Source organism: Amphiura filiformis, chromosome 13 (genome assembly GCF_039555335.1).
Source record: "Amphiura filiformis chromosome 13, Afil_fr2py, whole genome shotgun sequence".
In the NCBI taxonomy this organism is placed as follows: Eukaryota; Metazoa; Echinodermata; class Ophiuroidea; order Amphilepidida; family Amphiuridae; genus Amphiura; species Amphiura filiformis.
In genome coordinates, this window is record NC_092640.1 from 50,273,441 (window position 1) to 50,301,373 (window position 27,933).

At 36.0% G+C, this 27,933-nt stretch overlaps 1 protein-coding gene across 1 annotated transcript; it reads left to right on the forward strand.

Annotated features, from left to right (window-relative positions):
- Nucleotides 1-4,090: 4,090 nt before the first annotated feature.
- LOC140168487 (sodium-dependent serotonin transporter-like) lies at nt 4,091-27,933 on the forward strand. Its single transcript, XM_072191888.1, has 12 exons — nt 4,091-4,573; nt 14,061-14,195; nt 15,310-15,523; nt 16,273-16,411; nt 17,939-18,073; nt 18,725-18,828; nt 21,487-21,611; nt 22,585-22,697; nt 24,426-24,557; nt 25,558-25,758; nt 26,629-26,796; nt 27,746-27,933. Exons 1-12 carry the CDS (start codon nt 4,267-4,269, stop codon nt 27,824-27,826), a joined length of 1,854 nt encoding a protein of 617 aa, XP_072047989.1. The 5' UTR covers nt 4,091-4,266; the 3' UTR covers nt 27,827-27,933.

Here is a 27,933-nt window from a genome sequence, read left to right on the forward strand (position 1 = left end):
CATAGTATTAACTTGTTTTAACCTCCATTTGTTTTTTATTAACTTAAATTGGCTGTGCTCCAAAATGTCAGTACACGCTGAGTCCACGAAAAGTAAACAATGAACATGATACACGTGTTTCATAGGGGAACATTTTAAAGAACAAACCAAAGTTGACTTCAAATAATTAAAGCCATATTATAACATTTGCTGAGGAGAACGCCCTAAAAAAATTAAATTCTGGTTTTTACACGATTGTAATGTACTTTAGTCAATAATGATACTCTGCAAAAATCAAGACTTTAGGTGCTGTAATTTTGTCAAAATCCGAGATTTTGAATAAAACGATGGAACCGGTGTTTTATTATTACGATGGAAATATTAGTCGAACACGTATGCACAGTACGTACACGGCGTGCGGGATACACAGACACACACACCCCGAGGATCGTACCGTATTACAACCGCGGGAGTAACATGCATGGGCGCTAGTAGTAAATTCAAATGTTCTATGCTTTACCTCACTTGTTCGGCTCAACATTAAAAGGGGACATATCTGACATTAAAAGCTAACATTTTATGGAAAATAAATACTAATCTATTTTACAGAAATGTTATAATATGGCTTTAATATACGAGTACTTTGGGTTCTGTTTAGGTATTCTGGTTCCTGTATCTAGGCTAAAAAGAAAGAAGAACAAAAAAACAAAAACAAGATCGATTTTGTTCATATTGTTTGATACAGAGTCGATGGCTTATCTGAAGCACACTACTTACTGATACGGGGGTTTCGCTGACATGGCCAGCGTTTCCTTGCGTATGACTTAAGGTGATTACGACATCGCACTCCGTGACATGCATGCATGCGCAAGGGTATTCCGTGTTGGATCACGTAATCATGAAATATTCATATAAATTTAGTTCCGTCGTTCGCAACACATAGTGGGGTAGAGTGATTTTCCCATCAATTTTCCGTTTCACATAGTGGTATATAGGTTGAGAGCTAGCTATATATTATCCTATAATTATAGTTAGTCCTTGTTAACTATTAAACATATAGTTCAATAGCTTGAACCTTATACTTCAATTTCAGATTGGATAGGGTCACTGAGATATAATAGTGACGGAGACGTATTTTGTCCTTCACGTACGCCACTATGTGTTGCGATCGACGAAACAAAGCAATATTTTGTTTTTTCTAAAACCGTTGGGGACTTGACCCTAAAGTGCCCAACTGATATGCTGCGTTTTTTGTATTACTGCCAACTGTCTATTTTGAACGGGCTATTAACTTCACGTGTCGCGTGTCATGTGACCAAATGCGCAATACGAACGCAAAATTTGGGCGATCCGTCATTGTTCATGGTATTGCGTATTGACAACCTATATAGACGAAGGCGATCATATTATAATTATTTTGTAATGTTTCTAAGGTTTTTAATAATTCAAATTACATGTAATTATTTACATCTCCCACACCCGCCACCCACCCACTTTGTCTGCCCCCCACACATATTGGTGAAAAACAGACGGAGTATTCAATCTTGATTCACTCTATTCTACAATATGTGTTCAAAAGCAATTACAATAATCAACGATTTTCAAACAAGCAAGTTCATTAATTTGCTGAAAATCATTCTTTTTTTTAATCTTTCAAAGTCGTCCTATCTCCTAACCTGATCATTGTTTTGAAAGTTCCCACGACCACCGGCCATTTTCCTAATTAAGCTTGGCATTAATCAAGCAAATATATTGTCTAGTTCATATTAATTAAGCATGCATGCGAGATGTAAGGAACAAGCAATCATTAATTATATAAAGGAATCAGGGATGGTTCAGCACATTTACAATTGTTATGCACAAATATGTGAGCTATTACTATTAGGTGTCAGAAATTGTTGAACACGCATATATCATTATATAGTTGTCACATTTCACAGTATACTTGACTATAATTTATTAAAATGTTTTTATTCACGTGATCATCTCCGCGCTGTCATAACAACTTGTAAACAGTAACCATGTTTTGTTTTAAACCAGTGTACTTCGGTTATATTTATAAATGCGCTTTTATAAATACGCACGTGACCACCTCCGCGCTGTCATAACAGCTTGTAGATAGTAAGTCTCGAAGTGACCTTCTACATAGCGGGTGGTCTTCCTACACATTTGAATGCAAAGGCGGGCAACATGAGACTACTGTCTAGTGATTATATATTGTAAACGATTCCGTCGGTGAATATTTTTTTCCGTCGGCAAACACTTTCAAAATGTTGTTTTTGATAACATATCACAAATTTGGAATGCCCCCCCCCACCCCACCCCTGTGCAATAATTTTGCCATTCAATTAATGCTTACATGCTATCCACATAGTTCTTTTCCTTTTCTGTATAGTGGTTAATGCATGAGGATTTGGTCACGCTTGCTGATCTTGGTATGTCGTGCCCATCGGTCACATGCGTATTTATAAATACGTATTTATAAATATAGTCGAAGCACACTGTTTCAGGTGATGAGTTCTACGTAGTTATGAAATCTTAGCTGAAGCGTATCCAGCGGAGCCTAAACAAATTGAAAGAGAAAGTGTCCTTCTGCCAAAAAATGAAAGAGAAAATCGGGAAGGCATAGGAAAATTGACCTTGGACCTAATTGAGCCTCATAACTTAATAACTATTAATAACTAGGCATATTAACTTAATAACTAATTATTAATGTTACATTTTTGTGATCCTTAGGCTCAGTCGAATAATTTGATATGTTTTTTTTTGTGATGAATTTGGAGCGTGTTCAATCCCCGTTCGTCCACGAGGCCCTAAGGGTCACATTCAAATATACATCAAAATACAAGAAAATAGTTTTACAAAAAATTGAAATACAGTCATATAATATTTAAATATAGGCCTCTAAGGGGCACACGTACACAGGATCACTCAAATCGATGACTTTATTTTGTATTGTATCTTTAAAAGTAATGATGATACGTACATAAAAGTATACATTTTCAGAAAAGAAATGACACAAGGAATCCAACTAGCACGGCAGATTTCTGCAAAAATTAGCAGTTTTTGAGAAAAGCGTCAAAACTGATTTTCCATGCCATTTTTTTCGGTCCGCCATAACAACTTACTCAGAATATCAAAATGGATGAACATTGCATATCTGTGTTCTAAAGACACGCATCTAGAAAGAGCTTTCTTAAATTTTTGAATTTTTTCTTTGTTTTAAAAATATGGGTCAAAAAAGATCAACATTTGAATTTTGACCAAAATTTGAGATAATTTAAGGTATATTTTAAAAACGAAGAAAAAAATCATGAATTTGAGAAAACACTTTCTAGATTTGTGTCTTTAGAACACAGATATGCCTTTTTGATATTTAGGGTAAGTTGTTATGGCGGACCGAAAAATTTGGCATGGAAAATCAATTTTCGCGCTTTTCTCAAAAAGTGCTCATTTTTGCTTGTTGGATTTCTTGAATCATTTCCTTTCTGAAAATGTATACTTTTATGGACTTATCATCATTACTTTTAAAGATACAATACAAAACAATGTCTAAAATTTGCCACTTTGAGTGATCCTGCGTGCCACCTTTAGCATACACAATCATGGACTTAGAATGGGCAAAACAACATATCCATACATTCAATTGCAAAATAAATATCCAACACAGCGCGAATATTTAAACTTAAGAATTTCCAAGCAAAAACCAAACAAAACTTGAGATTATTAATTCAATTTAGTAAATATTCTTGTAATTTACTATTATTTATTATTGTATTTATAGAATCATGAATAATGTCTTAATTGTATGATGATCGAGGATGATGTACATAATGAACGCACATAATTATGTTTTTCCCAAACTGTATATAGGCCTACAGTGATGTAGGACAATTGATGACATGTAGGCCTAATACAGTTCTTCCTGGGATCTGTTTTAATAACCTATACATTAGACCGGATGGGAGGTCCAATAATTAGGCCCCTATAAATATTTGTTATTATCCAGTTTTTCTTGAAAATACCAAACCAGTGTTTATCAAAGTTCACATTGCGCATGACAGAAGAAGTCATACATAAAACAAAAGGCATCGTACATATAAGTCGGACGCATCGTGTTTAATTGTATATCAAGTTAATTACGTTCATTACCAACATCATTGCTTGAGAAACAATACATCATTATCTATTGGCTCTCAGCAAGCATCAAAACAGCTTTTGGTTGACAAGTCAAATATAAAAATTGAGCATTTATTGGAAACATTCGAGGCAAAGTAATCGAGCATCATGTCCAGACACAATGGCAGAAGTAGCATGAAAGTTTTAATCCGACAAGGGACCTGTTCATCTGTAGATACCGAAGAAAGCTTCACAGGCCTATCTCCAATCAAGACACCCTGTCCTGATGTAACCGCCAAAGAATCCGATCCTTCTTTCAGAGCAACAGAAGTCGCGATCAATCTACCGCTGGAAGAGGAACGCAAGCGAGAAGTTTGGCGAAGCAAAGCTGAATTTCTACTCAGTGTTATTGGGTTTGCTGTGGATTTGGGTAACGTGTGGCGTTTCCCGTATATATGTTACAAAAATGGTGGAGGTGAGTTTCCTGTATATATTTATTTGTGAGTGTAAATGCGAAATGATTCTACTGTTTTGTAATATATACAAAATATTTCTGCATCTTCACTCGACAATATACATGTACATTTCTTTCATTGCGCATTATTTCAGATCATATAAGTAAACCGGGGTGATCTTGTTGGTGTGAGGGCAGCTTAGTTGCATCTAAGCTGTCGTCTTACTTACTAGTTCAATTTAAGCTTGCCATTCGTTTTCACTTGAATTTGAACTTGAGCTACAGCATGTAGTTTTTTGTTTATATTTGGTTATTTGTCCCTTAAGAAGAGCAGTTTATCTGTTCGAAACTTCGGTTGTGTTTCTATAATTTTTTTTTTTGGTGGGTGGGGAGGGGTGGGTGGTATTGTATACTTATGTGTGCTATGAAATTGGTTATATTTGGCTGGCAATATTTTGCTATTTATTGTTTTGTGGTAGGCCTATTCATCACTCATTCCAATGTACTTTTGTTTCCTGTAAGTCCCTGGTTTTTTTGTATGTTTTTTCCTGTAGGCCATTAAATTTTATTTTGAAATTTTCACTATCGAACTTAACCTACTATGCATACATGCATATGTTGTTTTGTTGTCCTCTCTACCCTGTCTTCTGTTTTACTTGTTTCCCGACATCAAGTTGGTAGACCTTGCTCTTTTTTCAGTTGTACGCACTGCATGAGGTAGGCCTACCCGCTTGTATATGGTGTACCATGAGGGACATGCAAACATGCAACATTTTTGCAAACTTAAATTAAGTTTTACAAACTCAAATAACTTTTTGAAAACTTAAATTCATTTTTGCAAACTCAAATAATTTTGCAAACATTTCATTTTATTCTATACTTGATGTTTGTTTGTTTTTCGTCGTATGTCGGAATCATTACCTACTTTTTTGTCAAATCGTTGGTAGATTCGTGAGCAGAATTGGGCTATTAACTAATAAATTTGAATGGTTACAATTATTGTGAAATTTCATGAGGGTATCCATATTTTTCCGTCGTAGTGGGACGTCAAAATCGATCGTGGCTAGTTAAGCTGGTTCATGTTTTCAGTGTTCGGACCCACGATCGAAATGATCACAATAGAGTCAATGGGTTGCTAATAGGTGTGCAAAATAAGTGTGAACCAGTAACTATGGTATGACTTATTCGCTACGACGGCGAATAGATCGATTAGATAAAGGCAATAATGCTAATACCGTAAAAACTCGATAGTTAGCATATGTGCTTACTATCGAGCGCTTTTAAAACATGCAAACATGAAGAGCCCCTTCCACAAAAGTGTAAAGGGTTTTGAGCAAAGCATCGATACACATAGTTATGTACGAACAAGTACACCTGCAAATGCATGCTGATGTTAATGTGGCAATAACTATTTTTGCTATTATGTGCAATATTTTTCATCTTTTTATCTTGCATTATTTGAATTTAAATGTGTTATTAATATATTTTGTATTTGTAATTTTGTAATATTTTGATGTCTTTTAATGTAAAAACAAATGCTCAATATAATTATAATATCATAGTTTTGTCACTTTCGCTTTTGATTGCACCATTTTCACTTGCGATTGCCATTTTGTTTTTCAAAATTAACGCGTGAATATAATATCCATTCATGGATGATTTTGCATACCACAATATGCAGGGGCGGATTTACAGAGGGGGGGGGGGCACCCGGCACGCACCCCCTCTAATGTTTGCAGCGGTGCCTGACTTTATGTATTTTTGCAGAGCGGCGCCTTACTTTGCGTGGGCGCCGAGCAGCGGTGGTGGCTAGGCCCCAACTATTGAAAATTCCTGGATCCGCACCTGAATAAAAATATCGATTATTTCAGCTGGTTGAAATCGAAATGAAGTAGGCCTACTGAGTTAAAGTATTTAGACGCACACGATGCGCCTTATAGATCTTTCTTTAGCGAAAAAAAAACAAAAACAAAAAATCATTTGCGAAGTTCAGATCAGATACTGTAAAAATCAAAAATCTTACCGTAAAATACAAAAAATAAATAAATAAACAAATAAATAAATAAATAAATAAATATATAAATAAATAAATAAATAAATAAATAAATAAATAAATAAATAAATAAATAAAAAAATAAATAAATAAATAAATATACATAAATTATGTGAAGACTGATTAAACCGTTAATTTAGTGGAGCATTAATTTCCTTGCGAAGGCCATTTTAGTTCTAAAAAGTAGTCTTTGAAAGCACAGTGGTCTTCGCAAGTAGGGCCTACAGTTCTTTTAGACTCGCCCTGTATATCCCGGTATTTGTACACACTAAATATTTTTTTGGAAATTTCACAAATCAACTCACACGAAAACGAGCAGCGAATAAGGATATCAAATAAACGATAACCAAAATCAATATCAAAACTCAACAACTATTTTGTTTTGTTTTCTGGGTTGTATTTTTTAGTTGTTGATGGGATGTTGTTGTTGTTCGTAAAATCAAAACGCGGTAAAATGAAAACAAGAAACAGACCGTCAAAAAGAAAATACACACAAAGGATTATTTATAGTTGTAAGTTCAATAGGTTATTCCCGGTAACTCGTAATGGAGTGCAATAGAGTAGATAGCTTTCCTGTTATCTGATGAATAATATCACTGAATAGGATTTCAAAAATCCGTAAAAGGTCTAGTACTATAGCTGTAGCTAGTAACAAAACCCGAACCACCCGTTTTTAGCAGACTTTTTTTTAGAATTGTAGGCCTCCATTGTAGCAATTGAAGAACTAGACCGCGACCGAATACCATGCACTGAAAATGAATGTCCTGAAATCAGTTCATTATCATTTTGATAAAAAAAAGCTCTTTTAGAGATTAGCTGACTTTAGGCCTAGAGTTAAGATAAAAAAAAAGTTAGGCATAGGGGGCCTAAGTCACTAAATAACGAGATTTCATTTCTTCTTAATTATTAACATGTTCATCGCTATTAAAATTGCTGGGTATTTTATAATAACACTATCATTATAGTTGACAAAATATTTTCTAAAAATGTTTGCCAACAATTATTTTATAATAACATTTTGATAATATTTTGTAAATATTGTTGTCGTGTTTTTTCATGTAAAACATTTTTTTTGTATATAACCCGATATGTGAACGATATTAAAACGTGTTGACCCAGATATAACGTGTTTATAACACGTTCAAATATGTTTGTGTTTATGGGCAACACCCGAGCAAAGATATTATCGGGTGTTGCCTAGTTACCATTAAATGATAACTGGGATTGAAACACCGCTTCAGCCAAATTTTCTTTGGTCCCCTTCTTCACGATATCACATTCAGGTAACCCCATTTGAAAATCACACTCCATGTGTGGAAGATTATGGCATGTCTTCCGTAGGTGGTGTATGGATTTCAGCTGGATTGACCCAATAACAAATCTAAATGGGGACGTGGTCCGCTAATTCCTGCGGGGCTTCACGTGGTCCCGTTCCGGGGTCCCGTTTATGGACCCCCGCTTTGATGTCAGATCACGTGAGTCGACTCCGTAATCTGCGTATGATTTATCTTTCATTTGCATTTTCCATCCTATATGCCTAAGGGGAAGAATGAAAAGTCAATAAGGTTAAAGTTGAAAAAAATATGTCAAACCAAATAGGCCTACATATAAAAGAATCGGTTTGATTTAATGAATGATATTGATAACTTTGCATTACTTATTACGATACCCCGCACTAATCATTATTTAGATATGAGATATATTTAGTCATAAATGCCACTATTTCTTCCAAATATCAGGATACCGTTGAAACATTAATTTTATCAACATACCGATTAAAGGATAAATTTCTAACACGTACCAAAAGTATAGCTGTGTCACTGGAAGTGACAGTTATGGTACAGTTTTAGGCCACGGATGGTTCATATATCGTTCAGAAAAGTTGGTCTACGATATAGCCTACACCTCCGCAAACAAAACAATCTGAAAGTGACACATGCAAATAACGGAACTAAAATCAGTGCACCCAAACGCTCCTACAATAACAAATATCGACTATTCAGTGCCTGAAATGGGTAAGTGCAATATCTGCCTTGTGAACATTCGACAATTTATACGTGTGTAGTATATCGTACTCATCTACACATGGTATCTACATACGGCAGCTACTGTACTTACCCACTTCTGGCACTGAATGCAACACCTACCATGAAACTGCAAATATAGTAGGCCTATACCCCGAACTTTCACTGTTAAGGTGATGATGACGTGCCAGCCGAGGGATAAAATTACACAAAATTCATTATATTACAAATCAATTTAATTGAACAAATCGAATTTTCTTCTGTTGGCAACGTTAAAGAGTGCACAGATCGCAAAAACGAGTCATTTCAGAAATGCTAAATTCGCAATGAGAAAAAAAAAAGTGTATTTCTATGAGAACCGGCGGTGTGCTAAGCCTGAGTCGATCGGCCTATCTCGAACAAACTCGCCATGCGTGGTTGTTGAAGAACTAGTGTGTTCGCACTATACTATCATGACATTTTTTGACACGAAGATATAGGGATGATGACGCTGTGAGTACACGGCATTCCCCGCGGGACATATTTATTTTCAGGTGTCTACTACAATTATGATATACATCAGTGGCTGTAAAATACTAATATTAAAATGAATATTCATTTAAAACTATTCATGTCACTGATTCACCTGTATTATACCAATAGCAATTCGAAATCCGGATTCGAAAAGAAAGTTAAACATGTTCACACTTTCAAGTCACGTATTGCAGGTATAAAACCTGATCAAATGTTAAAACAATAAATACATTATAAAACTGTTGTGTTTCTATTACCACCGTCACCTTAAAGTGTCAGTGGTACCTTGAATTTTACTATTAGCAGATGAACTTCATTATTACTTCCTTATTGCAGTGTTATCAGTTGCAACGTTTTAGATATATTTGGAGTTTGTATGGCCGATAATTGGGCTATTTTAGTTGAAATCCATACACCCCCTATCTATAAGTCATCTTCCACGCAGGAAGTATGAGTTCCAAATGGGGTTCCCTACATGGGTGACTCCATTTAAAACCTGCACCCCCTGTGTGGGAGATTAGAGTCATGTCTTCCATAGGGGGTGTTTGGATTTCAACTGGAATAGCCCATTTAGAGGTGACGTTAATAGCAGGTGTAAGTTTGTTTGTTAGAGTTTTATGCAGCAGTAGGCCCTCCTAGTGTAAAAATATGCAACTGATGAAAATTCTGATTTTATATGTGCCCCCGTATGTGCCGAACTATATACGGAGCGTAGGCCACTCGTGGAGGCAGTCTAAAAGCAGATGACCTCATGGCGTATACCATCCTCACTGACCGTACAGAGGTCAGTCACCAGGCTATTGTCAATAGCCTTAGTCGGATGTCCCTCGGCCCATTATGCGTCTCAAAACTATTAAACAGGTCAGAACAAAATGGCCATGCGTGGCTGTGGATTCAACCTACCATGACGATTTCTGCCATGAAGATATAAGAGGCGATGACACTGTGCACTACACACAATTGGACGCAACGGGATGGTGTCCTTGTGAACCTTCGTGAGGCCGTAAAAAGCCGGGATGGTCTCAGATGTCGGGTACAATTAATGTTTCAATTTAAAGTCAATAGACCCGTTTTTCTCAAGTTCGCCTAGCTTAGTCAACTTCCGAGTTAGGTTATTGAGATAGCTCTTGACATTGTTATCTTATTGTTAATTTAATATATAATTACTCGGGTGAAGCCATTTCATTAGCAAAAAATAAAAACCCAATCTTGGAGCAAAATTTATAAATAAGGAAGACTGAAATAATTTTGTATTATGTGTTTCCGTTTTATAATTCCGATACAATTATAGGTTAATGAACGCGTATTACTTATTGGGAGAGAAATTAGACAAAATAATGCACGCGTGCTGATGTTGATGCGTCTAATGCACGAGCCCCGAAGGGGGGGAGTGCATTAGACGCATCAACATCAGCACAAGTGCATTATTTTGTCTAATTTCTCGAGCAATAAGTAATACAAGTTTATTAATCTATTTCATACACGAGAAGAAAAAACACGTGATTTTTACTTTTTTTATGTAACAAATTATCACTAAAAATGTTGGAAAACAGAACCAAATCTAAATGCATCAACCCGCCCGAAAAATGAATCAATCCTACGCGACGCGAACGCGCGAGAAACACTGCGCGTAGTACGCGGAGTGCACAATATACACAATCAATGCATGTTTCGTACTTTTCTAACAGCTTTTCTGATTGGCTGCTTTGATATAAGAGTGTATGAATGGTAATTATGTATGTCTTCTTTCCATTGTGTCAGCGGAATTAATAGACACGGATATTGTTCGCTTTTAGTTATATAAGCAATTATTATGTGTACGGATTCATTCATAATTACAGGGTAAAACAAAAGTCTCATGCTGTGTTGTGGGATATACATCACATGGTGGATCATGTGTTTAACGCTGCATTGGTTATGATGGACTTTATTTACACACAATACACAAGTTTAAAAACCTAATCTACCTATGGGGCGGACCATTTGAGGAGGGGGGGGGGCTTGAAGTTGGGGTCGGGCATAATTTGTTTTTTGGTGGTGCGTCCATAAGTTGTCTGTTGATAGGTCCGTGATAATATTAAAATAATATATAAATAAGATATAAAGTGACATCTAAATAGGCCTACAGTTGATAAAAATGATAAATGATGAGGAATACACGTAAACATATCAAGCCATCATGAAATGAACCGGAGATTTTCACATCGACATTTATCGAGTTCCAGGATATTGCACCGGTGTAAAAAATATTACGTTTCTTGTATTTCAAATGAGGAAATCGCACATTATAAGGTTGCATTATGCCATCTAGTGTTGTAACATAATACAGCGCTTTACCTGTTTACCGAGGCCGAAACAAATAAAAGGCTTGGTTCACGTCCCATCCCTCCACAATATCTGGGACTTTTTTTTCCCTTGTTTTTAAAGATTGTTAAATTTTCCACAATATTATAAAATGAATTTGGCACTGGGGTTCCCACGGTCCTTAAAAGTCATTGAATTTGAAAACAAATTTTCAAGGACTTGAAAGTCCAAGAAATTTGCACAAGGTCCTTGAGAGTCCTTGAAAATTAGAATTTTACCTGAAGTTTAATTTTGACCAAATTTGAGGAGTGGAGAGGAGCTGTCGCTTTCGTTAATACGTGCCGCATTGAGAGCCGCATCATGACTTATTGTGTCATTAAATTCCTTGAAGATCATGCGTTTGGACCTTGAAAGTCCTTGATAAGCCCATGAATTTTAAAGGCTTCAAGGTGCGGGATCCCTGCTTTGGAATGCTTTAGCAAACGTTATAATACATAATAACAGCAGTTGCCAAACAAGCATGGTACGGCGGGGAAAGATTGTTGACTGTTTTGTACATGGTATAGCATCATATGAAAAATATATTTGTCAATAAATGGTTATCTTACATCGAGCAAGCTGGTACCAGTTATCATGGTTATTAATTTGGCAATATTAATGATACTTGCATCCTACATGTATTTATCTATATAAGTTTGGCAGGCAGTACCCCATATAACATTGCAAATCAAATTGAGATTCTACAGTATACATAACATATCAAGCAAACGGGCTTTTTAAACATAACAACACCAAGATGTGCTTACGAACTCGTATGATCAACATGATTTGCCGTGATTTGCCCATGACAGAGTCTCATCGATGACACCACCAAGGTTCTTACAGTAAATCACACTTTTAAGTGCAGAATCGGCGATCTTTACGGCAACATCATTATCATAATAAGCAAAGATAATCTTTAACGTGTGCCAATAATCATAAAGGAAAGTTTATTTATGATCAACTAATTATTTATATTCTCAAGATCATTATTTCAATATTTTTATCATGTACATTGATGCAGATGATACACACTAACTTCACACATTTGAACACACTTTGGCAGATCATGTATATAAACAATGAACAGAAGTGGCCCAAGAGTTGAGCCTTGTGGAACACCATAAATACTAGTAACTTCATTAAGATTCTTGAGTTTATTAAGAATAATGTGATTTACAACGTCAAAACTTCATATAGAGCATGACTGCTCAAATAAGATGCCCTTTTTAACACTTTGATGTTTGCAAAAGTTCATTCTACAAATCATAAAACTTGCTTGATCTACTGTCGTTAATGGGTTATGTACGTTTTACAAAAGTGTTGTTGTTTCAGCCTTCTTTACAACATAACTCAAGAACCGCAGGACCCACAAAAGTATATCTATGCTATTTTAATTCTTCTACATACTCGCTATGTAATGATCAATGCATATTTTGCCAAAGCTCACTACCATTCGCAAGATGCTTTGAACGTTCAAATCGCAATTTGGAATAGTTGCTTAAGTAAAACTTGGGTGTACGTACCGCCTGAACACGACTTTTGTTTTGATCGAGGTGTCTTCCAACCATATACAACGTGTCCCGATAAAACCAAATTCATTGGGGTTGTAGCAATATCAATATTAAAAGCGTATGTAACAGGTTGAAAAAAATCCCGCTACGCAATAAATAAATAATACACGGTGGAAACTGGTAGATCTATGATGTTATGATCTGGCTTTAATAATATAATAGGTAGAAACAATGTTCCTGAAGATGGATGCAATTAATGATAATATGATATATGACGATTAAGTTGATGTTGAGCAGTTGGAGGCTCAGATGGAAGTGACTTGTGTATCACAAACCCAGATAAACAAAATTAAATTTCAAACTCTTCAACAGAATACCTCTAATCCCTAACATACTAAAATATAATGCATATTAAAACTACTTTAAAATATTTTAAACGAGATGGTAGAGATGAGAAGCTTCCAGAAAGTAAAGAATGCCCTATTGTTGTCAAATAAGCAAAATGCAAATACCTTAAATCCCAGCCTATTCACCAAGGTCCTTCAGTAAACATTATTAAACTTAAGTCCTAAAAAGTTTTCTCCCTCACTCTCTCTCTCTTATATATTTGTTAACACTATTATCTAACTATCTATTGTATTCTCTATATTAGTTATTCTAAATAAACAAACTTTTTCACCAGGTTCCACCATGGGAAATAATTAGTTCTTCCAAACAGTGATGCTCCTATTATTAGGACCAGCCATTTTGGTGCCTGTTACACGTATTTAAAAAAATGCAAAATATAAAGCAAATTAACTGGAGCTAGAGTACAAATTCTCGGGATCTTTTTCAAAAGAAATGCTGTCATTAATTTCGTGACACTCCAAGTTGTACAGCTATACTTTGAGGAAAATATGAGTGTAGTGACCGAAAATCGTCTATGCACTTTCAGTGTCTCACTTGGGGTGACGACATCTTGAAGGCCCGAAACCTAGACTATTCTTGTATGCTTTTTACGAACCGCGAAAGCCAGATAATCGCACATTTATAATCATTAAATCTTTTTTTCTCCCTTGCAGGCGCATTTCTTGTACCATACATTATCATGGTGGTGTTTTTTGGAGTACCTTTATTCTATTTGGAGCTAGCCTTGGGACAGTTTCAACGTACAGGCTGTATTACTGTGTGGAGACGAATATGCCCGATCCTTGGAGGTAAGTAAAAAAAAAGTTTCCTTTATCGTCACCATCAGCATCATAAACAACAGCTTAATATCATTATAATATTCTTCTGCAGTTAAAAGGGCATTTCGTGATCCACAGCATCATCTCCCACTTGGCTACATAATTTTCATGTTTATGTACAAAACAGTTCTTGCAGATTAATTCTTTTAAGCAAAGATATCGTGAAATGTCAATTTTGTTCTGGTATACTTGAACGAAATTACAACACATTGTCTATGGAGCAATGTAATACACACAATCATGCATAACTCGCAAACGCAAAACCGGAATCAACTGATATTTTATGAATACACTTTTTTTCGTGGATATCTACTGAAAAAATGTCAGAAAAAGAGGATGCTAGGATCACGAAATCTACTCATTTAATATCAATATTGTAACATGTACTTTTTTGTTTCAAAATTGCGACTTTTACACGATAGTAACGTCAAAGTAAAAAATCAAAGTCTTAGGTATTGTATTGGTGACAAATTTGGGATTCTAGGGACCCTGACATTTAATTCATTTGAACGAAATATTAACACTAGTACTACGAAAGGGTGTACCCATCGGCATAAACACACACACACACCCCCACACAAAAACCGCGTTCATTTACCCAAACAACTTTAGCTAAGCGTAGATCCATCCTTTGCGTTCATTATTACTGGCAACATTTTATCTCATCATCTTATGCGGGGGTAGGCCGACCATTAAAAATGACCAGAAAGGTAAATTTACTGAGGGCCCACCATAAATTTCTACAGTAATATATTTACGATTTTTATTTTGCGATTGTATTATCAAAAGGATTATCAACTTTTCCTTGGTAGCATGGTATAGAGTGGTGTGGGTCAAATTTTCCTCCACAGAAATATTTCATGGATCAAATGCAAATAGGGACGGCAAAGAGTAAAATGTCATTAAATTGTCTAAAAAAAATGACGAACAAATTATGGGAATGGAAATTTGGCTTTGGCCCTAACATTAATAGGCTGACTTCGCTGATGGTTAATCGAACTAGCGTATGGCTGAAATATACAACTGAGCCCAAAGGAAACATGAATTATGATAATAATTGTGCATTATTATTTTTTTCTTCAAGGAATCGGGTTCTGTATCTGCGTGATAAATATGTACGTCTCGTTCTTCTACAACACAGTCATTGCTTGGTCTGTGTACTATCTATTCAGCTCATTTACTAGTTCCTTACCTTGGACTACTTGTGATAATTACTGGAACACTGCTAATTGTAGTAACCCGTATGAAGATAACCACACGACTCAACATTGGGTCTCATCTGCTTCGGAGTTCTTTGAGTAAGTTATGTCAAGAGTTTGAACAAGTCTGCACAAAAAGTAACGCAGCTGTTATAAATACGCCTATGCCATCAGAACTAATAATTTGTTCACAATATTTCAGCATAGAAAGGAGATGCATAAACACTGAAAAGCTGAGCACTGAAAAATTTGATTGAACAAGACACTTTTTTCTGCACATAGTAAAAACAAAATAATAGGTAAAAGTGTTGAGTAAAATGTACAACAGTCGACCGAGGTAAAATTAACATAGCATTGAGCAAAGTATATTACTAGTAAGCTAACATTGGACCAACTTTAGTAAACTTTTGTAGCACACGTTTACTCCGCAAAGTAACACGTATTAGTTGTATAGTTTGTCTTCTCAGTGCTAGAAGTGGGTAGGTGAAATAGCTGCGATGTGAACATTTGGCAATTTACACACAGTATATTGTACTCATATACAAATGTCAGATAACACATGGCAGCTATTGAATTTACCCACTTCTTGCACTGATCATTCGAAATATGCAACTAATACGTGTTACATTGCTGAGTAAACGTGTACAACAAACGTTTTCTAAAGTTGGTGCAAGTTTAGCCTAATAGTACTACATTTTGCTAAACGCTCTCAACGTTGGATAAATATGGTAAAAAAAAAATGCGTTTTTGCAGTGTGAAGTCTCGGTTGAAGACCTAGTATATTTTAAAATGTATCCGGACACTTAACGACAAAAAAAAGAACATGTTATATTTTTTTTCTTTTTCAGACGGAAAGTTTTAGGTGCTCATCTGTCGACAGGAATTGAAGATGTTGGCACCGTCAAGTGGGACTTAGCCCTCTGTCTACTCTCTGTATATATTGTTGTCTACTTCAGTATATGGAGAGGAATCAGAACCTCGGGAAAGGTAAATACAGATATTGCCCATCCCTGTAGTAGACTATAGTTGACTTGTAATAAGGAAAAGATCATTACACCGTAATATGTGACGTGTCATGTAAAAAGCAGACACTTTTGGACAGGAGCGTAAATGGAGAAATAGCCAAAAATCTGTCCGGGGTGATTTTTTCACAATTTGGGTTTGTTGCGAATTTGTGATGTTAGTAATGTTAAAAATATTGTCTGATAGTTTCAGACAGGACTATAACTGGCATCTTTTATTTTTTGAGACATTTTTCAAGGTAATTCCTACTCTCAGCATTGTCAATAATATTTTTAAAGGCCGATATCTCAATTTCCAAATTAATATTACCAAAACTTACGAACTCATTATCTTCGCTTAGGAATGTCCGATTTCATTGGGGAAAATGGCGTTATGGAGCGAAATATCTATATATATAAGATATGTAAAAATGTATAACATGCCCAAAAGTGTCTGATTTTGACATGACACGTCACATATCGTTATGAATTCGGCAGAGTGACGAATCGAGAATTTGGAGCAAATTGAGTTTGCTTATGATTATGTTTCAGGTGATCTTTTATTTCCACCAAAAATTAATGGTAAATCTTACTCACCGACGTAGTTGTTGAAATTTTGATTTGGAAGAATCGCGCCTAAGTGCGATAAATGAATTCGGCAGAGAGACGAATCGTATACTTAGCTGTACAAATCTTGTTGATCTATAGTATTGTATAGCGGGAAACCCCGAATTTTCTATATTACATGTCCTATGCTAATATATTTGATACCAACGTATAGCTGTATGTATCTTCTATCCAGTGATACCAAAATAAGTACAAACATTCCCCAAATGATATTGCTGTGGTTTAATAATATGAGTGCGCGCCCATGAAATTGGGAAAATCCCGAAAAATCGTACGCAAAATATAGGATAATATTACTATTTTTGCTTTAAAATCCTCGAGTTTTTGATAAATATTACAGGGGTGGCTATTTATAACTTATATAGCAAGTTAGGTCTACATTGCCTTAGGACAACCAGTAATTTCTACGCAAAAAGCCCCAAATTAAGAATGCGTGCTATGGTTTACACGTAGTTGACTGCATATTCGACCTCTATCCGCGCAGTGGTAGAGACATTTTGGGTACAGCATAAAGCCGAATAGATGTTAAAACGCGTTTGGAGGGATATATCGATTATTTCAGAACATGCAAGTATTGTCAATAATTCGTGTACATTAACTTCTATAATATACATTTCAAATGAGTGCTCACGAATGTTCTAAATTTTTAGAAGGACCAATGGAATAGTACCAGGATTTTCAAACGCCGTTTACTCAGAACAGCAATTTTGCGTATTCGGCACTCTGCCGTATTCATAACGATATAATCTCTTGTTTCTTAGAAAAAGAATACATATATTTTTGTGTCATCATCTATCAGTCAATCAATCAATTGATCAATCAATCGGTCAATCAATCAATCAATCAATCAATCAATTAATCAATCAATCATGTAAATCTTTTTCAGGTTGTATGGGTAACGGCGACCTTACCATATTTCTGCCTGTTGGTGCTGCTCCTTCGGGGTGTCTCTCTCCCAGGCGCAGGCGATGGCATTGTGTATTATTTATGGCCAAGGTGGGAACTTCTTGGACATTCCAACGTAAGTGTGTGTGTGTTTAATATTGATGTGATTTATTAGAGCCATGAAAAACAACGTCCTTCAAAGAGGCGGATCGAAAAGTAGAACATATCATTCATAGCATATTATAGTGGCTTCAAAATTTGAAACCGGCTGTGGGTAGAACCGGTGGGCAACCGGCGTTTGAGTTTTGAAGCCTTCCCTAAGAAATGAAGTAAAGTGTTTTCTTCTCTCTCATCCAATCCTAAGCATTTCGGAAAGAGTCATATTAGATCCCAGTGTACTGGGCGAGTTGGCGCAGCGGTTATTCCCTCGCCTTGCGGTTTATCTCGATTCCATACTCGATTTCGCAGGTTTTCCGGGATCTTCGGTTTCCTCCTGCTTTCAAAAAAATCGGTGATTAGTTGTTTGGCTATCAAAAACTTCCTTCACCCAATGGAATTTGGGGAGCTGCATAGATAATTGGTGGATGTTACAATCTAAGTGCGGATAGGTTTGCGCCAAGTTCGGCTGCAACCAGCCTAGTTGATGCGATCTGATTGTGATGATCCACCATGGCAGCGAAATTACAGCGCTTTGATCCCTCCAAGATCCGGAAAAGGCGCTATATAAAACACCGAAATGTATTTTATTTATTTATTTAATTTAATAAATTATATTTAATTTTATTAGGTATGGATGGACGCCGCAGTACAAGTTTTCTTTTCGCTTGGTCCAGGGTTTGGTGTGTTACTAGCGCTTGCCAGTTACAATGAATCACATAACAACTGCTATAGGTAATGTTAATGAACTATTCTATTTAAAGTACACGATACCCCTGAGGAAGATTTTGGGAAATATCTTCCACATGGGTGAGGGTATGTATTGTAAATGGTCAGTTGATCATTTTCAATCTCATACTCCCTATGTATTATGGCTTTACCCATATCTTCCACAACTGGAGTTAATATTTTAATCTACATAACATTTATATTCTATTTAAAACTCATATTCCCTCTGTGGAAGACTTTAACTAAATCTTTCACATGGGTATTGTGGATTGTAAATGGAATAGCCCAATGCATTTAAGCCCTAAATATTAAAAACATCGAACAACACGGTATTTAATATGTATAATCAACAACAAACATTAAAGCGTTTCACACCAGTGTGGAAACTGGTATTGGACTAAATTGGAATCGGACTATATGTGAAGATTCGAGTTATATTTAGGTTTTGGGGTAGGGTTAAAGTTGGGGTTATGTTTAGGGTTAGGACTAGGGCTTATGTTATAGGTTAGGTTTAGGGTGAATTTTAGAGCAAGGGATAGTGTTTGTAAGTTATATGATTGTCGGACTAATAACCCTTTGGTCAATTGACTTGTGACCATACACAAGGGTAGTGTTGTTGTCATAAAGTTGTACTTGAATTATTTCTCGTGTGGGGACTTACCTCGTTTCATGATGCAGTCATGTCTACAGTAGAATTCACCTCGACCTTTGCAGGACTTAAACCCCATTAAAAACTATTAAACCAAGATAACACTCATTGAAACAGCTCAACTGATTAAATCAGATCTTCTCTGGCTGTGCACATGTGTCTGTTTTATATGTGCGATATAGCAATGAGCTGCTATAATACAGCTTCAGTTGGGTAACCGATTATAAAGGAAACGCAAGGAAACACTGGTAGTGGAGCTTTGTTCACGAAATGAGACAATGGCCTGCTTTTTGTTAACCAGCATTCTTGAAAATGAGCAACATAATGATTGTTGACTTAACACGGTTTGGAAATAATTTCTTCATATTTTTGGTGTTATCTGTCGTTTACATATCCTTCCTAAAACACAAAAGTGCGACCCTTTTGTCAATCACCTACAGTACCCAATTTCGGCATACTATAAAAGAAACTCATCATGATGATTGCCAGAGAATAATTTAAATGTAGCTTGTACCGTTTTTTGTGGCATCCTTCAGAAGTGAGCGGTCCGATACCAATATTTTCGGTCAAATCTCCATTCAATTAACACGGGGAGTTGGCTAGCTATGCCTTGCCCTCACTTATATTTTACAAAAGTGCGACTATTTTTGAACATCTAACCTAGCTGTAATTTTAGGTCATGTTATAGAAATATATTTGCTAGAAGTTTGGAGAATAAGTTAAATATTGGCTGGTTATTTTTCACACAGTGATGTTAACTAGGCAAGTGCCCATTCTTCCAACATACATCATTTGTAGAGGTCACGCGTCAATGGTGAGAGCACTGTGTATTGTGTATAGGAAAACGGACAGTAACTGCAGTATGTGAAAATTATATGTTAGTCACAATTTGACTCACATAATTATAAGATGTGTCGACTTGTTCCAGCTATATGACAAAGGGACATGTCTTTTACTGACTACAATTATTTTGACTTGATTTTTTCTCACTGGGCATTAACTTGATTAATAAAAGAAACAAGTGCAGTGTTGATTAGCCATTGCGTAATAGCTATAGGTAATGATCTTGTGAAAAACAATGCTTCATTAGTGGTTATTACACGTGAACGGAAAACGTGAGGAAGAAATAATCTCAGAAATGTTTCAGCTATACTGGATTGTATACAATTGGGTTCCTTCGATATATTTATAGACACGTTTTTATAAATACACGCGTGACCACCTCGGCGCTGCCATAACAGTTTTTACACAGAAACCCTGGAAGTGACCTTCGGCACGGCGGGTGGTCTTCCTGTACATTTTGAATGAAAAGACGGTAAACGATTTCCGTCGATAAATATTTATTCAGTCGGCAAATACTTCAAAATGTTGTTTTTCATAACATATCAAAATTGTCGGAATCCCCCAATGTGTAATAATTTTGCTAGTTAAGTTGGTATAAACTATGATGATATTTTTCTCGAAAATTCCTATCCTTTCTGTATAGTGGTCAATAACATGAGGATTTGGTCACACTTGGTATGTCGCGCCCATGGGTCACGTGCGTATTTATAATAAGTATTTATAAATATAGTCGAAGCAGACTGTTGAAGGTTAAAATAAGCAGTATTTTAAAAAGCAGTTATGAAAAAATTATGACTTCAGAATTGAGCATGGAATAAAAGAAATCCCAAAACGATATATATTTTAATTTACATGCCAAATGACGAACTGCATTTTGTCCATGACTATAACGCTAGTCGACTATAATTTTGAAATTCCCAAGAAGCGATATTACGCCATTTAGAACAAGAATTGTCAGAACAAGGCCACGTTTACGTTACGAGAACGGAAACGAACGTTTAGGCTGCTTTTACTTTAACTTAATTTTTATATCAATGTTTTTCTTTATCACATTCTTTTCTCGTTTGCCATTTGTACGCATTTGTCCACACATGTATGGTTACGCCAAAAGAATTCTGGTTCGGTAAATCGCTTATAGGCCTAATCCATGTTTTTTTGTTTTCATTATTCAGGGATGCTTTGTTTGCAAGCTTAATTAATTGCGTGACAAGTTTTGTGTCAGGTTTCGCCATATTTGCTGTTCTTGGATACATGGCTTTGAAGCAGGATACTGACATAGAGCATGTAGCTACTGATGGTATGTACATTTCCCTTATCACCATTATTATTATTAATGCAAAAAAGAGCCTACAACCTTTGACCTTTCTGATATTTCTTAATTAATTGACGAACACATTTTGATATAGAACCCATACAAGTTTAAATTCTCGCAAATTTGTAAACAACAGGATACTGGCCGCCGTCATTGAAATATCATGTAATGATATTATTGACAGTGGTCATCTATGTAATGGGTGATACATCTTTTGAACCTTTCTGATATTTCATCATTTTGATATTTCATAATAACGAAGTCACACATTTGTCAACAACAAGATACTAAACATCCTCATTGCAAAATAATATTCTATTGACAGGGTCATTTTAATTGGGTGATACAAATTAATTTATGTTTGCCTTAATTTCGTAAAACAGTAGTACCGCATTTTTAGAACCCATGCAAACTCAAATCAAGTCATAATTTATAAAAAAATGCTCGCTCATTTGTCAACAACAAGATGATAGTGACAGCAAAAAATACTATTTTATAATTGACAGGGGTCATCTTAATTGGGTGATACAAATTAATTTATGTTTGCCTTAATTTCGTAAAACAGTAGTACCGTATTCTTAGAACCCATGCAAATTCAAATCAAGTAATAAATGCTCCCAAATTGGTCAAAAACGAGATACTGTACGTACATACGGTACATCATTGCAAAACACTATTTCATTATTGACAGGGGTCATCATGGTCAGTAATATTAAATATTTCACACAGAAGATGACGCGTCATACTTGATGCCCCTACTAAAATCCTACTATACAACTGGAGGATATGAAGTACACTTCTAATTGGTGTAAAACGAGATACTAACCCACTCCTTCGTAGTCTGTTTTACAAAAACATTCTCAGTATGAAGAGCGTTTACCGATGCAAGAGCATGTGAAATATTTGACATTGCAATATAATGTCATTTTGTCATTAATATTTTCGTTTATGTTCGCAGGTCCTGGATTAATATTTGTTGCATTCCCGGAAGCGATCGCTACTCTTCCTGGGTCCAATCTATGGGCCATTATCTTTTTCGTAATGCTCATATCACTTGGACTTGACAGCACGGTATGTACATTAACATCATTGTCTCCACTTTTTCCACTGGGTAAAAAACAAAATAACAAATCCTCTAGGGTGTATGCTAATTTACGAAACTGGATTAAGCCTCAGATTTGTGACGACCAATCTATTTGTTAAGTGAATACAATGATATAATTCCGAAACAATGTTGCCTATAGGTTGAAGCCCTGTAATTTCAGGGTTTAAACCAGTGCTGTATTCATGGTGGTGGGTCATGCCAATTTGTCAGCCCTCTTGTTACAGTTGTCATTTTTTGGATTTTCTGGTTGACTAAATAATTACCTTTTCAACAACAAAGCAATTCCCAAATCAAATAGAATACACAGACAAGCCTAATGGAGTATAGATATAGGAGAACCTCAGCATCATGAGGATGTTTCATAGTCTGATTTAAAGCCTGATATTACAGGGCCTCAACCTTAAATGTTTATCGCCGGATCCAATCCGTGCAACAGGTAAAAGCAAAGTCCCCCATTCGTGTTAACCATCATCTCACCACCATCAGTCAGATACCTTAAGAACCTCCACTTTTTTTACTCAACGTATATTACAGTGAGTGGCAATTTAATTTCCTGTTTTGGGTTCATTTACAACATATTGTTATATTTATTCTGCTGAATTAATACAATACAAATATATCCGTTTTTACATTGTTTGGCGGGAGGTAACTGCACACATGGGTAGAATTACAAAACAATGGCTCATTAATTGACTGCTTTGATTTGAATGCCATGTACCTAGTGCAGCAGTGAACACGCCATATGGTTGCGTCTTTAATTAACTGTCCTTTAATTGCAAAATATGTATCCTGTTATATGTAGGCCTATTTCGATGAAATACCAGGTCTAGAGTAATCAAGTACTTAGGCTGATCTGTGATTGGACAAGTGTATTATTTTATATCATGCAATATTGTTAATGTATTTCACAGCAAACACAAAATGTTTTACACACAAAAAAAAAAGCCGTTTAAATATCGGGTTATATTTTTTAAAAGAGTGCGTTTGCTGTGTTACTACCATCTTGCACTCAGCCACTCAGGAAATAGCACATTTCAGAAATAAATCTGGATACGGGGACTTCGCATTTAGATTTGATACGATATAGTATAGGTGACCCCGGAGCTACGTCACTTCCGGTCAGGAGCCGTTGAAAACAAAGCACAGCGCGGCACCAAACCCGTTGTTGTCAACAGCATATATCCCGGATGTTAAAAACTTACCCGGATGACCGTGGTGAACTATAACCAGACTTCATTCAGGCAACACACGCTGGACTGGCTGGTCATGTGTTCGATGGCTAGGTATATTCTTCATAGCCCGAGCCCATGGATAAAACCAGCTATAGCATAGTATTCCTTAATGTTGAAAAATGGTTGTGGAAGCCGTTTCAAGATGGCTTCTTTGATGCTCTTAGTCATCACAACGTATTTGTTTAATATAATGACATGTGAATAGGTGTATGTGACTGGGCCATCAAAAGAACACCTTGGATTTATCACGCGACCAGTCCAGTAGGTTATCAGACCGTTAGAGCCTGGTAATACCAGACACAACCTATTATAGTCCATTCCCGTTTCCGATTTTATCTTTTTAAATTGGTTCTTTTCTTAATATTTGGTTGATTTCAACTGCGGGATAACCAAAAACATTCTGTCAGTTGTATAGATTAAGTATTATTTTGTAATTATATCATGTTATACTTTTTATATTAGTTTGGAGGCCTGGAGTCTATAATAACGGCGTTTTCTGATGCGTTTCCGAAGACTGTAGGTGCTCGACGAGAAATCTTTGTCGCCTGCTTAATATCATGTTGTTTTCTTGGATCACTTTCAACGGTTACATATGTAAGTAGCTTGTATGATGGACGATACTTTTTAAATTAGAAATCTAGTTATTCCTCTATTTTTTTTAAATATATTTTTGTACATTGCGAAGTCAAAAGTAAAAAGCAGCACAGCATCTGAGCTATATTAACCCTAACTCCCCTGTGCTTTATGGTTATGGATAAGGAAAGAAGGAAGGAATAAAGAGAGAATATGAACAAAGAATTAGTTTGTCTCCTTCGGGATTCAAACCACGGGTAGCCACGAGCGTTTCGCTGGCCCGGCCAACGAAGCCGTGCATATAATTATTATGACTTAAGGTGATTGCGTCATGGCATCCCCGGGGATGCATGCATGCGCAGTAGATTCGGGATGTTGCATTTTTGGATCAGGGAGAGTTAGCGTTAATTAAATGAATAAGTTCTATTTTATCATATCTTAACTTCATTGGAATAGTAATCGCATTAATATTGTATAACAGTGCATTTTCAACGTCATTTACAAATTATTATTATATTTATTCTACTGAATGAATACTATACACCAAGATATTCGTTTTAACATTGTTTGGCGGGAGGTCCACTGCACAGATGGGTAGAATTACAAATTATTATTGTATGATTTGTTTTGAATGTCATGTACCTAGTGCAGCAGTGAAAACGCCATATAGATTAAACCATTTCACGCATTCTACACGTCTTTCACGTATTCCTACACCTCAGTGGCAGCCATGGCTGGCCGGGTTCCCACTGAGTATATCTTACCTGAAAAGTGAAATGATGCGTCCTTGGTGGGAATTTTAAACTGCATTCCATCACCCGTGTTACACGTAGACAAAATAATAATGAAACTTTACCCAATCGGGCAGTCACAACACCAGCTTGGTGCGCCGGGGACTCAGTAATGGCCGACCAAATCCTGACCACGACTTGGTTCGTTGGATTCGTCTATATATTAAATATTGGAACACTAATACATTAACATCATTCTTTAAAGTATTTTTCCGCTAATTACATTTTAGGGTGGTCAATACGTATTCACGTTGTTAGAGAGCTTCGGTGCATCAGTAAACTTACTTCTTGTAGTAGTCTTGGAAGCTATTGCGGTGACATGGTGTTATGGCGTACGGAGATTCTGTGACGATATCAGAACAATGTTAGGATTTGCACCAGGGATCTACTGGGTCATATGTTGGCAATTCTTGTGTCCTTCTGCCCTCCTGGTAAGTCCCGATCCCAAAGACTGTTTTATCGATCAATTTATTGAGAATATTTTATAGTATTTTGTCGGTAAAAACGTATTCTTTTCCATCATCATCATCATCATTATCATCATCATCATCATCATCATCATCATCATCATCATCAATAATCATCATCATCATCATCATCATCATCATCATCATCATCATCATCAATAATAATCATCATCATCATCATCATCATCATCATCATCATCATCATCATCATCATCATCATCATCAATTCAATAATCATCATCATCATCATCAATAATCATCATCATCATCATCATCAATAATCATCACCATCATCATCATCAATAATAATCATCATCATCATCATCATCATCATCAATAATCATCATCATCATCATCATCATTATCATCATCAATCATCATCATCATCATCATCATCATCATCATCAATAATCATCATCATCATCATCATCATCAATAATCATCATCATCATCATCATCATCAATAATCATCATCATCATCATCATCATCATCATCATCAATAATCATCATCATCATCATCATCATCATCGTCATTATCATCATCAATAATCATCATCATCATCATCATCATCAATCATCATCATCATCATCATCATCATCATCATCATCATCATCATCATCATCAATAATCATCATCATCATCATCATCAGTCATAAAGTTTGGACCTCCAACTACTGCTATATTACATAATTTGTGTGGCTGTAGCATTCCATCATCATTCTGTTAATTGTTTTATTTATTATTGGGTCTAAGATAATAGTAATTTTTTTCAAACTGTTTTAGATATAGGGCATTATTATAATTCATAACTTATTTTTAATTATTTACGCAGTTCATCGTCATCTTTGCCAATACGCATTATGAGCCACCTTCATTTAATGGATACCAATACCCAGATTGGGCTATATCTTTAGGCTGGTGTATGACGACTTCTTCAGTTATGTGGATACCACTCTTTGCACTCTATAAACTGGTAACTGCGAAAGGAAACTGTATGCAGGTAAGCACTGTCTCCCTCCGTCTGGTTGTCTATGCCTCGTTGTCTGTCTGTATAATGAAAGACAAAGATAAAGACAATTTATCGCGTCTGACGTCACCTGTCAATCAAACTTGAGCACGGTTTGTTTACAAGTGTCGTGATGATGACTTGCTGAATGCGGATTTATAACCGGGCGCCTTATTGTTAATTTTGCACCTTTCGACATGCAAACCATCTCAAAAGTTAGTCTTTATAGTTGGAAACTTTCTTTGGTGAAGGCACCATGTCGACAATGTCTAGAAAAGCTGCTTTTTGCCTTGTAAAAGTACGAAATTTTTCGCCATTTGCTGCTATTCCTTTTCTCCGATCAGCACCAGATAGATCGGTCTTCCTTTACGCGCTGATTAACCTGTGTAAACCAATCAAGGATCGTAATATTATTGACAGTGACATCAGACGCGATAAATTGTTTTTATCTCTGTCTTTAATTATAGTTTCGATCTCTTTTCCATACACATAATGTGATTTAGTAAAGTTTCATATTGCTTTTAAGTTAGACACTTTTGTAGCACCGCTGAAAGACTCCATATTGTTTCTGATCACATGGTCTGTCACCCAAAGACCCCTTATTTTCCTTTTCGATCTGTTACCATTTAGAACTTGTTTGGCTCTCACCCAAAAAACCCATTTAAAAAAAGGCCATATTCTCACCCAATGCCCACCTAATTTAGATCCAAACGTCTCTCACCCAATGACCAGCTCTCACCGAGTGCCCAAAATCATGCTCTCACCCAATGACTCCTTATTGTTTACATTTTGCTCCCACCAAATGCCCCTTACTTTGTAAATGCCAGTCCTACACCTATCTCCGTTTCATATTGAAGTGCCCACAAGGGGGTGGGGGTGTTACAAATAATTGCAAGAAAGATTTTTAATTTTCCAGGCCTTTTATCAATTTCATTTCTTTCAGCGTCTTTTCTCTGCTATTCATCCAGAGGCGAAACCTACAACAAGACCACAACATCATCAGAATGAAGTAACGTATATATGAATAGTATGGGAATACAATACAATGCACCTAAGAATAGAAATGTAGGCATATTAATGATACATAATTATTACGTAAGAACAAAATATAATGACAATCATAATAAAGAA

Coding starts and splice junctions, on each gene's coding strand:
- LOC140168487 (XM_072191888.1), top strand. CDS start 4,267: ATGTCCAGACACAATGGCAGAAGTAGCATGAAAGTTTTAATCCGACAA. Junction 22,698..24,425: donor CACTTGGACTTGACAGCACG/GTATGTACATTA, acceptor TTTTTATATTAG/TTTGGAGGCCTGGAGTCTAT. Junction 25,759..26,628: donor TGTGTCCTTCTGCCCTCCTG/GTAAGTCCCGAT, acceptor TTATTTACGCAG/TTCATCGTCATCTTTGCCAA.